The sequence below is a fragment of the Periplaneta americana genome, chromosome 11, assembly GCF_040183065.1.
Source record: "Periplaneta americana isolate PAMFEO1 chromosome 11, P.americana_PAMFEO1_priV1, whole genome shotgun sequence".
In the NCBI taxonomy this organism is placed as follows: Eukaryota; Metazoa; Arthropoda; class Insecta; order Blattodea; family Blattidae; genus Periplaneta; species Periplaneta americana.
In genome coordinates this window covers 658,478-672,962 of record NC_091127.1, presented here as the reverse complement: position 1 = coordinate 672,962, position 14,485 = coordinate 658,478, and the positions used below count along the sequence as shown (strand labels likewise).

The following is a 14,485-nucleotide window of genomic DNA, read 5'->3' as shown; positions in this document are numbered from 1 at the left end:
TGTTCCAAGGTACATGAACCTGTTGTACCTTCGAACACATTACATATCCCTTCATTTTATTTTTTTCCATCCTTAATAGATCTGTAAAACAGGAAAATATATACAGGAAGTTGTAAAGGAATCTTCAATAATTATTTCAAGCATTTTTTCATTAAAAAAATTTCATTTCCCAAAATTTAAAAAAATAAAATGTGAAAAGTGTTTAAAGGTACAACAGTTTCCCCTACATACTATAAAGAGTCAACAGTAGGGACGAATCTCAGACCTCATGAATAAGTCAGTATGCCGTCCCTCGACCATGAAGCTCGTTCCATCGAAGAGATGCGATTTTAAGGATGGATAACGATCTTCTCTCTCAGAAAAGCAAATGTTTTTTCATTCCATTTTCAAGTTCCAGGTCATTAACTCTATAAAAATGTTTAGTGAAACTCAAAAATAAATATATTCGTAAATCATCTCTAACAATCTTTACTCTCAAGGGCGATACTGGAACTCAGCTTTCTTCGTTTTCGTATTGTTTAGAACTTTCATTCACCGAATAGGACAAAAGAGGGAAAAATAAAGAGAATATACCTACAGTGTACAGAAAGCCTTCAGACGGAAAGTCATGTATTTGCGAATAGTTAGGGAATATGCAAAAGTACGTAAGATCATTGGTACTTCATTTATATCGTATATCCTCACGGAGTGTAAGTCACTGTGTGGTGGGGAGGCATGCGTCTTTTACATCAGAGTGTTCATTCAAATGTGAAAAGCATTTCGGCAGAAGGTAATTATTCTGTCCATTCTAAATTTATTTCTGGACATAAGCATATAACAATAAATCAAACCATAGAATGCAATGATGTTTATGATGATGTTCATTTATAGTTTTGCCCAAGGGCATCCTGCTATCTTTGCTTTTTCTGCCTTTCTCTTAGACTCCGCATATGATCCATGTAATGTAGCCTACTTCAGCAACTAATAGCCTGAATAGTGAACACATAAGAACAGGAAATAAAGTCATCGTGACTGGAAATCGACTAATCGACGAGCACTGCAGAGAAGCTGCTCAGCCCACACAAATGTCTCAAGAACAGAATGGAAACAAAGACTGTATGAACGAATTTACATTAACAGAAGTTTCTGGTATACATTGTATATGTTCTCTTCAACTATCTTACTATGTCCACCATATTGTGCACCATTAGCTCAGATCTGATGTCTTCACTTCTCTTTCTAATGCAAATCTTAGAAGCCTCATCTTCCCTCCTTATAACACGGCTATCACAGCCACATAATAAAACTGGTAAAATCACAACTTTCTAAAACTTCAGTAACGTGTCCTCACGAACTTGCGTACCTAGCATTCCACGTACACTTCCACAAACAAAATAATTAAAAGAATTCAACTTGTCATCTATTTCACGGTTCTTGTTCTAGGTTACATTATTTCAGCCTAAATATTTGAATATATTCGTTTATTCTATAATTTTATTATTTAATAGAATTTTTATTATGATTTTGGGTGAGATCCCAAGAATGTCATTGTTTTTGTTTCTTTCATGGACGTGGTCATATTAAAAATTACTGGCTACTTCATGATGATGATCATTATTATTATTATCATTATTATTATTATTATTATTATTATTATTATTATTTGACATAGATTAATCGGAAATATTACAATAAGCTCAACATTACGTGCAGTTTCATGTAAGGACAAATCATGAACTTGTTCTAGTTCAAACCCAGGTGGACTCTGCTGTATGAAAACAGCCAAAAGCTAAGTCATGCAGATAAATTGTGATAAAATTGCCACCACAATTCATTTTGATAAGTACAAACGAGGCAGAAATAGGCTAGGAGCAATATTTACATTAAGGTTCCTTTGATCCGTGCTTCCTGCTGTTCACATTCTGAATGAGAAGTGTGTACTCCAGAGTAACGCATTCCTCCTTATTGAGACTTGGTTCTATATTTTCGAGTCATGAGCCAATTTAAATGTTAGTACGCACTCAAGCAGGAAGTTTCTCGCTTAAAATATCTGTAACGTAACGCAGAGTCATTCCAATTAACCATCTCCGCCTGAATTTGCTCATATGGAAACAAATCCGGGACTCTTTCAAAAGATAAAAAATGTGCAATGGCGAAGGAATGGTAAATGACTAAGCCGAAATCAGATCGTGCAGTCATTGGCTGAGAAGTATTCACCTGGTCCACTGCACCAGTCACCACGGCACGGCAGAACAAATTGAGGGACCACGAGTACCAAAATCGTGCAGAGCTGTTGTTCACATCAGTCTTCTCGGTCTTGTGGACTATCAGCGTGACTCAGGAAGCCATTCGTGACAGAAACTTGAATAAAGGTTAGGCTACAGACTATTATATAAGCGACGACCGAAAATATCTGTGCAGAGAATGTCGGCCAACTTTTTAAAATGAAACTCATTCCACATTTCATTTACGACTAGCTAAATTAACAACATATTTCACTTTACATTAACATGATTAATAATAATAATAATAATAATAATAATAATAATAATAATAATAATAATAATAATAATAATAATAATAACTATATTATTAAAATTTAATAGACTTTATTCTTAAATTAAAAAAAACAAAATGTGACCGAATTCATGAGCTGAAATTGTTTTATTTAATTTTGTTTCTTGCATAAGATAGGCCACGAAATGCAATGAACAGCATGGTGCTAACTTTCCAGTCAGTGTGAGCGAGAATTTCTTTCGTGATGATCGTGTGATTGAACTGCAGTTTCTCAGTTAATACTACGAGGATCAATCAATAAATTTCCGAAATACCCTGAATGTAGGACAGGGGAAACGGAGAAGTTATATAGAACTTGGGAAGCACCTGGAATCTATGCTAAATGCATCACTTAAAAGGCAGAGAAGACATCTAGCCATAAGGCGTATATGGACAGATTCAGGAAAAATCGCAATAGGTCTGCGACATATTTGCACATAATCACGTGTAAGTAGAAGCCGAGATCTGAAAAACAACCACGCTGTTGATAGGCATGCAGGCAATGATCGTTAAGAGCAGTTCGGAAATATATTGACTGATCCTCGTACAGTGCATGTTTCTCTATATTACACCACGGCACCATTTCTGGTGCATTGTACTATTTCCCAAGCGGGAACCCCACTCGTGTCCAATCCAGCCTCCTTTGTGGTCAGGGAATGCTATGAGATGGTAATGATACAGAGATCTTGATCATACGATACAGATGTCTAACATAGAGAACCCCCCGCCACAAGTGTGACAGCCCGGAGGTCTGACCACTAAACCATCGCATAATGTAAAGTTTGCAGAAAACATTCAGTATCAAGTTCCTGGTGCGTAACCTTGTTAGAAAGTAAGAACTAGATGTGTGAAAGACAAAAGCACAGGAGGCGACATTTTTACCTAGGAAATTCTAAAGCTAGCCGATATAATACTTGGTGTAGAACGTCCTGTATCTTATTTTCATTTCGAATATAATAAGAATTAGCAGATATCAACGATGTCCTGAGATTATTTATACGACTATCTTGCGGGTCACATAACGGAACCAGTAGCGCATTGCAGGCAATAAAAGTGAAATGCACGGATAAGAAAGCACATCAAGCGCATTCGTAGGTATGTACAGCCTTTTATAATATGTAAGGTAATGCAGAAAACGAAAATTCATCTTATGTGAGTGCAAATTGAAGTATTTCATTAGTTCAAGAAAAGAAACTATAACCGATACATGGAAAAGGGAATGAATTGTTACAAACGCGTAAAACATAAAATATAATGAAAGGTGTATGTCATATTCGTCTTCAAACTGCTATTTTCCAAAGTATTACTCGTACAACAACGAGTAATACATCAAAAGAACCGTACACGCAACACACACTCTACAACATTATCGATGCGCTCCCTCAGCTGTTTGTGGCTATGGAGGTACGTATCCCCAAAGGTAGAAGTCACATGGAGTTAGGTCTGGTGACCTGAGGAGCCAAGGGAACAGAGCCATAGATAAATATATAATAGGATGCGAAACTGCGGTCAGCACCATCTGGCAGTGGGGGCTGAAATAAGATGATCAGCGCCCAACGTCGTAGGTGGTGAACATTAGAACTACGTGTTGAGTACATTACCCAGAGTTCTCTATTTATCCGTTCGAGATATTGCTCGAGGACTCGACGAGGAGTCAAGATGGCAGACAGAAACTTGCTAATAAGTGAACATAAAGTGATACTACGTGTGTGTATAAGCAGTGTATGTTAAACAGTGATGTTTATGGACGTTGTAAAAATAGTGTTGTTGAATGTATTGTAAAGTAATAGTAATATAATAAATTGAACTATCTAAGTAGTTCTTGCAGACTTTTCAATTGCGCTGTACAATAAATACCCAAAGAATACAATCCCAATTATCTAACCTTTTGCTTTATTTTTTTTGTCTGTGTCTGGTTATATTTTAATAGGGTAGTGTAAACTAGATCGTCTCTTTTATCTTCCTGTTGACTCCGGTAAGAATTTTCAGTAGAAGCTGCTGCGAGGAATAAAAATGTAAATGTTTTATTTTAAATTGAGTTAGTTTTGAATATCGATGAGGGTGGGAGGGAATACTTTCTGCACAGTTTAACATTTTCGTCACCAGGTGCGCTGCTAAATGCATGGAGTAATTAGTTTTTATTTTCGTTACTTGGTGCGCTGCTAGATGTAATAACGCCTCTCCCTCTATAACAGGTGGCAGCAAGATCATTTTCTACAACAGCGCCTCTAGTATGTGTTACGGGAAACTCGGTAAGTTTCGCATCCTATTATATATTCATCCATGACAGAGCTTTGTCGTCTGCACCAACACGCCCAATCCAGCGATTCAGCAGTTCATGGTTCAGACATTCACGAACAGCAAGCATCCAACGAGGGGTGCCCCGTCTCGTTGGAAGACAGAATTGTCTGAATCTTCGGTTAGTTGTGGAAACAACACAAAGTCAACATATCTAGGTAAGATGTACCGTAACAGTGTTCTCACAAAGAAAAACGGACCATACACCTTTGTCTGTGACATCGCACAGAAAACATTTACCTTTGGCGAACCTCTATCAAGCATTACAAATGCATTAGATTACGCACATTATGAAGATTAACAACCCCAGATAAATGAAATGTGCATTCGTCACTAAATATCAAATTGGAGGTGAAATCCTCGTCCTCCATTGCTTCCTGTATTGTGATGCAAAATTGCAGATGCCGGCTTTAATCTTCTGCTTTCAGACGTTGCAGCAGCTGTCCACGATACGGTTTGAACTTCAACCGTCGTCGCAAAATCTTCCTCACAGTTTGCTGTGGTATTCCAAGTTCGCGGCTTCCACGGGCTGTTGATTTCTGTGGACTACGCACGAAAGATTCTCGCACTCTCTCCACTGTCGGTCGTCGGTACTTTTCCCCTTACACAGCAACCAGTCCTTGGATTGCCGATACCACCGCAAAATGCTCTGTTTACATGGCGGTTCGCGTCCATATTCTCGTCTGAACGCGCGTTGCACTCTTATAACAGACGTACATCTGACGTATTCCAACACACAAAAACTCTTTTCTCATTTTATCACCATTTTGTGCAGGCACTCGTGCTGCCAACTGGTGTACACAATGCAAACCAGTTGCGTTTTCAGTTGTTTTGATGTATCACTCATTGTTGTGCGTGTAGGCTAATACTTTGGAGAATACAACAGTTTGAAAACGAATGATTCTTTTTAGTAGCCCTGTGTTTCCTTTAAAATTCCTGTCCATGAACAGTATTGATCAGGGATTCGGTCTGATTGTCTTTATGAGGTTACTACAGTCTCTTAAGGATAAGATAGGAATAACAATTACTTCCGTGACATGTACGAAGCTACGACATTGTCAGCCTCTGATTTTTCCTAACTTCTGACGTTACTCCGTCTAATTATAATGGCAGCAGAAGTTTGTCCAATTATCGGCACCAGCCTCAGCTACAGGAATCTCATATAGTAATTTAGGCGTACAACATTCACTACAGTAAGGAGGTGACAAAATTTTTGTGTTGCTCTTATTAGTCGGTGATAAGAATCTGCATCAAGTGGTGAGAATTTGTGAAGGAAAGCCTGCAGCGACTTGGGTAGAGCTTGTGGCAATGCCAACTTTTTCACAACGCATTCCATTTGGTCTCGCCAGGATTAAAATGTTCTTGCCCGGTATGAAAACCGAACCATTCGGCTAACGCTGACTTACATATCATCATCATCATCATCATCATCATCATCATCATCATCATCATCATCATCATCATCTCTAAACAGACAAGGATTGGGCCTCCAGGGTCCGTTCCGAGACTCAACTGGCTTATTTGTTGCAGCCACGCTGCTCGGATTCAACTGCCTGGTGAAGGAGCAGTGCTCCATGAAGGTGGCCAATAGCATGTGTCTGCACGGAACCTGCCGCTGTGAATCCGGCTTCCTGCAGTTCCGCAGACACACTTGTCTCAGCCGTAAGTAGCATTCAGTGTTATCAGGCTAATTCATGTTCTTTGACTGGCACGTATTAAGCGAGCATAGCAGCATTTAATAGTAATAAATTTATTTCAATTTTTACCAGTTTTCTTTTCGCTTGTCAGATTTGGATCGATAAATGCAAGGCATGTAGAATTGTTATTTTTCTAAAAAGTTATAACATTTAGTCTAAATAGTTTAATAAAAAGTTCCGTACATTTGACGATTCTGTCTCATATAAAGATTTTGTGCGAGATCGTGCGTATTTGCTTGTTTTCCGCACCGAACCAATACGCGGTAAGTGTGAAATACCACATTCAGTATTCCCAACCTAACACACATAACAATTTCCCTCTTCTTACCGCTTAAGCGCGACATTCATTTTACTGCTTTAGGCTTTTAACATATTATTTTTAGAGACGTTTAACATAGTAATAATTATAAATTGGAAACTCACCACTACAATTTCACCTAAATTGCAATGTTAATTATTGTTTTTAAATATTTGCAAAAATTAAGTAAACTCTACAACTCCACGAAACTTATTGCATTCCTGATACAAGTAACATTAAGGAAACCGTGAAAAAATCAACAAGATTCCAGATGCCGATGTTATTACTGCAATATGTTATATAAATAATATTGTTAAAATATTAAAATGAAAAATAAATCATTACATAACCTTACCGTTTGTTTTAAGTTCGCATATATAGACTGGGGGAAAAAAAAGACAGACGTATATCACGGCCTGCTGGAGTATAGTAAACACAGAAAACATTTTATAGCAACAATGTTGAAGAAAGATATTTTGGTTTTCCGAAGTTGCCGTCATTAAACAGAAACCAACATGGAGATTTCATTGCAACTAATTAGAAATTCGTCTTTCAGGTATGTAATAAACGATCTTCGCACAAAATAATGTACGATACACGAGAGGTATGTTTGTTTTCATATTCTCGGAAATTAAAAAAGTTCAACTACGTTTCGCTTTTTCAATCTTTTCCTCTAACATGAAAACGTCAATATATCGCTCTTGTAACGCATATTAGTAATATGATACAAATATGTTGTTTAGTGAATCGTACAAATTAAAAGATTTTTCATGAAGTTATCTTTACTTCGATCGACTAATCGTGCATAGACATTTTTACCAAGAATCTTAAATTCCAGGTATCAAGTGCTTTTCATAATTACTAAAGAATCTGTCCCTCTCTCTCTGTCTACCTTTCACACAGGACGCAAAGGCTCATTGCAAACATAGTAACAAAATATTAGAAGACATCATGTGTGTATTTCCATTTAAATAAAGTTTTAGTGAATGAAAAGAGCAAAGTGAAATTATCGCATTCACTTCAACATCCGCCTGATTTTTCATCTGTTGGATGAGAGAATTTTTGTATCTTCAATTATCTGAGATGTTTGTTGTCATTTGAAAGTAAGCAAGGTATTTGAACAAAATACTTCACTTCATTAAACCTGTAAGTTTAACTATGTTCCAAATACAGAACACTTGTAGAATATTCAATACTGCAGTGCAGCATTATTATAAGGGCAACAATAGCTGGCCGTCTGGGGAAAAGGCGAACAGCTGGCGACGAATTTTAAGAAATATACCGTCACCTTCATTGTGTACAACAATGAGCCAATACAGACTATAGCACATTACCGGCCGAGAAATAAAGATAAGGAAATCCTCTGAAACTACCTCCTGTAACATTTGTGAAGAATGATAACTAATAATAATAATAATAATAATAATAATAATAATAATAATAATATTCCATCGTAAATTCTGCTTGGACTCGCCAATATTTGAACCCACGTCTACCATGTGGACAGCAGACAGTATGGAGAACTACTTCCTCGAAAAATACATGAAGAAACACTGCTATTTGATTATAATCTTCTCAGCAGGCAGTTTGTGGGAAACAAGCATAGAAATGCCAACTTTGAGAAACGACTGAGTTAAAAAACTCACTTTTCTATACATATATTCTGTCTTCTTATGCTGTCAAGATGTAATAGCCTCAGGACATGGCAAAGAGTATGAATCAGAAATACTCTATTCTATCTAAGTGAAAAATATTGAATCTTCACTTGACATCTGACGTTGCAACATGTCAGTTATCACAAACACCAACGGAAATTAAAAACATTCCTTTAGACCCCAGCGTCCCTTTCTATTGAAAAAGTGAACTGAGATCGCTTTTCGAATCACGTGGCATCTCTCCCTCTCGGGAACAGAGACCCCGTAGGAAATGAGTCCAGATAAACAACTTTCACCCGCAGTTTACAACAGTCGTGTTTTAACTTCTCTTGGCCTGTCTCTGGACATGACAGTAAAGCAGCTAAAAAAAAGGAGCTTCCATGCAAACTGAATGAAGAGTCAGCCCACTAGTATGCAAATAGTATGCAGAATCCCAGCGAGGAAACTGATTTCACGTATTTTATCCCGCTCTGAATTTCGTAAGCATAACATTTATTTCAATGCTTTTTATATGTTCTTTTCTTAAATTAAGTAACATCAACAGTAGGAATGCTAAACGAACACAATCAGTCTGCGGTGTGGAGTGTAGGCTATCTCCGACGATTTGAAGTTCTTTCTTACTTTCGCACTGTACGAAGTATAAGGAGAATACCGAGATACTGCATACAAACGATTTCCATATTTTCACAGAAATGCACATTTTCAGTTTGGCGGCTTTGTCTATTACCCTGTCTATGTACAATAATTTCGCAGCCACCGACTTGGCTCAGTCGGTCTGCCGGTCTGAAGTTGCGCTCGGACGCGGGTTCGATCCCCGCTTGGGCTGGTTACCGGTTGGGTTTTTTCCAAGGTTTTCCCCAACCGTAATGCGATTGCAAGGTAATCTATGGCGAATCCTCGGCCTCATCTCGCTATCACCAATCTCATCGACGCTAAATAGCCTAGTAGTTGATACAGCGTCGTTAAATAACCAACTAAAAAAATAATTTCCCTTACAATAATGGATCAATTTTCTTCCTATTCATTCACTGTTCATGATTCAATTCACACAGGAATGTATCATATGTTATAGGCATATAATAATTTCTAGGAGAAAATAATGGATAAAAAAAAACATACTGACGTTCCGTTTCGAATCAGATGTAACGACGACTTTGTGACCTCTTTATAAACTGACAAAAGAAACTATTTCTTATGGGTTTTCAGATTTTCACAGTGAATGAGATCAGAAATATACTTTTGTGTAATCCACCGTGTCCTGGAACTCAACATTTCCAACGGAACCGATCTACATACAGGTTACATCACCATAAACGTCCACTACAGTACGTGATGTATATGTATATAGCGTGTAACGCCGCTCCTATTAACATCTGACTGTTAGAGATTTATCTTACTTCTGGAAACGGGTTAATATCTTCCGAGTCGGATGCTGTTTTGAGATACAGGTCTGGCTTTGTTCGTACAGCATAAAGCTCTGGCAATTCACAATTTTGTTGCAAACCGCATTTCAGGGTCAGAGGCCTTTAGCATCTGCTTCGCAGCCTATTTATGGACGCTAGAATGTATACTGATGGCTACCAGGTATTTGTCTGGTCTTCTTTAACATAACAGAAACCAAATTACCTGTCATTGAATAGGTATGTAGGCCTAACCAAGTAACTAGAGTCCACACCTGTGGAGTAACGGTCAGCGCGTCTGGCTGCGAAACCAGGTGGCCCGGGTTCGAATCCCGGTCGGGGCAAGTTACCTGGTTGAGGTTTTTCAGGGGTTTTCCCTCAACCCAATACGAGCAAATGCTGGGTAACTTTCGGTGCTGGACCCCGGACTCATTTCACCGGCATTATCACCTTCATATCATTCAGACGCTAAATAACCTAGATGTTGATACAGCGTCGTAAAATAACCCAATTAAAAAAGAAGTAACTAGATACAGGAGATAGCTGGAATTCATACGACTGACTTTTCAGATATCCCAGAGCAAGCTCACGCCACTTGGTTCTCCGACGGGGAGCATAACCATAGCCTACTTCAGAGACTGGTGAGCCTGGGTAGTGCAAACGATTTCCAACTAGAGTTAACGTGAGGAAAAGTGACAGAGAATGTTGAAAACCCATTGATTAGCCTGCGTATATTTAAATGAATTAGAGGATTGTGAGGGTTAAATGACACTGACATCATATCCTGTTGCAGATTATTTACAGCTACTATGTTATAATTGTACAGATAACATAACATGCGTACATTTTATCTTTCCACGCTCGCATGCTGTTACACAGTCTGACAGCATTAATACTGTCGATGAGCTGTTAACTTGTGACTGTTTTCTGTTATAAAACGTGAATTTTTCCCGTTTGTAAATGCAAAAAAGACGTACTCACCTCAAACTCGACAGTCATGTCGTCTTATCCTTATCTTATAGCGTCCAAGGTTGGATTCTGGAACATGGAATGCGAATTTGTGGTGAGCAAAATAGTAAGATTAGTTACAAGTAGATTTTTTTGGGATATTCCTGATTTTCTCTCTTTTCACTATATTACCACTGCAACGCCAGAAATTAGACAGCTGAAAGATAAACAGTTTTTTTACCGGACAAACTACTTAATATAAACACAGATCGAGAAAGCAGGAAAATTGTAGATAACTCTAATTAAACGTGTCGTAAAAGTAGACTTGAACTCAAAGTTCTGCGAGACACTGCACAGAAACAAAGAAGGTCTCTTGAAGTGTTTAAAGACACATAAATGTAATATATAATTTATTTAATATTAGTTGTGTTGATGATAATGCTTCGTTGACGTGATTTGAATATTTACTCTTCACTTGATTCTGAAGCTGATAGGTTACGTTTTTGTACCGTAGGATAACAGGATTAGCGTACTTGTAGCTTATGTGGGTTTAGAGTTACAAATAACGCAGAAAATGGTAATTTATATCATTTCTAAAGGTTCTAGACAAGTAGTCTATCGATCGCTGTTTTGTTGATAAAATGCTCAGTTTTAAAGAATGGAGGTTAATTGTTCAATTCGCTCTTAGACATTACTTCATGTCACTATAACACTTCCAACTGTCAATCCTTAAGGCCCATTCACAATGAAAATTAAACATAACCGTAACATAAACACAGAAGTTTGCGCCCAGGCTACCAACTGGGATCATTCGCAATGATTCACATAAGCATTGACATAAACATTACCGTAAGACGTTAACATGAAAGTTTGCAAACTCCAAACTTTCATGCTTATGCTTACGTGATTTGCAAACAGAACACAATCGTGGAGCGTTGAAGTATACGACAGAATATGAGGAAATGGCGTCGTTGTTATGTTTCCATGGTTACCAAGCATGTTTGCTGTTATGTTTATGTTCCCATCGTGAATGATTGTATGACTTCTTGATTTTACTGTAACGTTAAGTTAACGCTTACGTTATGTTTAATTTTCATTGTGAATGAGCCTTTACTCTTTTTTTTAAGAAAATATCAACCATATAACTGACGGGTGTGGTTCTATTTCACATTGCGCCTGTCAATATTCTATCGACAGTCAAGAAGATTAACTGTGTGATGTTCAATGGAAAACGTGAAATACTGACCGCCAATTACACCCATAAATAAACAGTTGAAAAGAAAATGTGTTTTAAAGGGACATTAAAGACCATAAGGACAATTCCCACCATTACTGTCAGTAAAAATTGCTTATGCTGTCCTCTACATTCTACACCAGCGGTTCCCAACCTTTTACTTCTTTCGCACCCCTTAACTAGGCTGAAGCTGTTCCCCTAACTCCCCTTACACTATTTTTAACACGCCACTTACATAAGATGTAATGAAACTATTTTGTATATTTAAGTTAGTTTTTAAACTTCAAAATAGTAGAAAAAAAACTTGGCTAAAAACAATATTTATTTCACAATTTTCTGAAAGTAATAATATGAGAACTAATAACTTTGATAGTTATTTCATTAACATAGCTATGTTTTATGATGTTATACTATCAAAATGTTGTAGTAACAAAATAAAAAGATTACAATTACGAAACACATTTAATAGTACATTATGCAACGAGCCTATAATGATAGTAATTAAGACGCGAGGATGTTTATGAAAGGAGCGCGAGCGAGTTTCATAATTTGCATACGAGCGTCTTAATTACCATTATAGGCAAGTTTCATAATACTTTTTATGCTCGATCATATTTCTAATTTGAAATTATTCATAAGTATTCATGTTATTCTTATGCGACTGGGGAGCGAACTGACCTTGTGCAATCTCGTGAATTGTGAGATGTGCGCAGACGCGAAAGTATTGATTTTTTCCGGGCAACGAATGTCGACGACCTTGATATAATCTAGTAAGATAAACGTTAAACTTAATATAACCTTGAAATTGAATTCGACATTGAAAAACGAGATGACAAATTGAATTTATTTGAATATTATTTACAATTAACGCTAATTATTATAGTAACAGAATATAACCTTATGCGAGAGTATTGGATTTCCAGCCTGCGTGACGTTTTGCTAGTTGTCTTTCGATTGCATATCCGAGAATAATCGAAAACCTGAACTTTAATGAATACAGTAGGTGTACTTTAATGAGGTCCATTAAAGGACTGCTACCAGGTGTATAATTACTACATTTCGGCATGGTCGAGCATAAAACAATTTCAGATTTATCCTAACTTGTATCCTCAATGAGATCCTTGAGCCTGTTTTGATGCATTCAGCTTTTTGAAGTCGGTTCAATCGCTGCTGAGAGCTCTCAAATAAGCTGAATACGAGGAGGACGCTCTCTGCGTACCAGGAGGTTGGGAACCGCTGCTCCACACCAACAACTTGCTGAGTTTAACAAGCGAATAGTGGGTTTGCATGATCCCGGCAGAGAAAGTTTACAAACAGACAAAAAGTCCTCAAATTAGGAGAGGAGAAGATAAAATGGAGCTGTGCGGATAGCCTGTTACGGATCTGCATTATAAATGTAATATTTTGCTCTCATCTAAATGTAAGAAGACATGGCGGGCACGGTCAACAGTGACTTAAATTGCGCGACGCGGCTTTCTAGAGAGTCGCCAATTTCTGTAAAGGAGCCGTCGAAGAGATTTCCGGGAGAATTTATTACAATGCGCGCTAAGCTGAAGAGTGAAGTCTAAATAATATTTGCACAATGCCAATTCATTTTTCCCTCAAACATGAAGTATTTATACATTTACATGAGAAGACAGCCACTGTTACACTATTCGGCCAACCAATGTAAAGGGTGTCCATTAAAAAAAGACGCAAGTAAATTAGATTTCATTTTGAAACTCTCTTGACAAAGCGAGGCCAAGGCAGTTGAAGTACAAACTGATGGAGACGTGAATCCTAAAATTCTAGGCTAGAGTGTCTCGTTTCTGTTTCGGGGCTCCAGTTCAAGTCCCAGCAAGTCTAAATATCACTTATAGTTAAGAACGAGGGCGTAAGCTCATTTTCTCGGCGCATTCTCGACTCCGTCAATATTATACTTACTTGCTTACTTATTGACTTTTAAGGAACCCGGAGGTTCATTGCCGCCCTCACATAAGTCCGCCATTGGTCCCTATCCTGTGCAAGATTAATCCAGTCTCTATCATCATATCCCACCTCCCTCAAATTCATTTTAATATTATCTTCCCATCTACGTCTCGGCCTCTCCAAAGGTCTTTTTCCCTCTGGCCTCGTAACTAACTCTATATATGCATTTCTGGATTCGCCCATACGTGCTACATGTCCTGTCCATCTCAAACGTCTGGATTTAATGTTCCTAATTATGTCAGGTGAAGAATACAATGCGTGCAGTTCTGTGTTGTGTAACTTTCTCCATTCTCCTGTAACTTCATCCCTCTTAGCCCCAAATATTTTCCTAATCACCTTATTCTCAAACACCCTCAATCTCTGTTCCTCTCTCAAAGTGAGAGTCCAAGTTTCACAACCATAAAGAACAAACGGTAGTACAACTTTTTTATACATTCTAACTTTCAGATTTT

General features: G+C 37.7%; 1 protein-coding gene across 1 annotated transcript in view; it reads left to right on the top strand.

Annotated features, from left to right (window-relative positions):
- The window catches only part of LOC138708698 (uncharacterized), a 115,591-nt gene that overhangs the window by 51,860 nt on the left and 49,246 nt on the right, over positions 1–14,485 (top strand). The window contains exon 3 of the mRNA XM_069838798.1: positions 6,364–6,495. Within this exon, the coding sequence (XP_069694899.1) occupies positions 6,364–6,495 (132 nt within the window). The remainder of the gene's footprint in view (positions 1–6,363; positions 6,496–14,485) is intronic.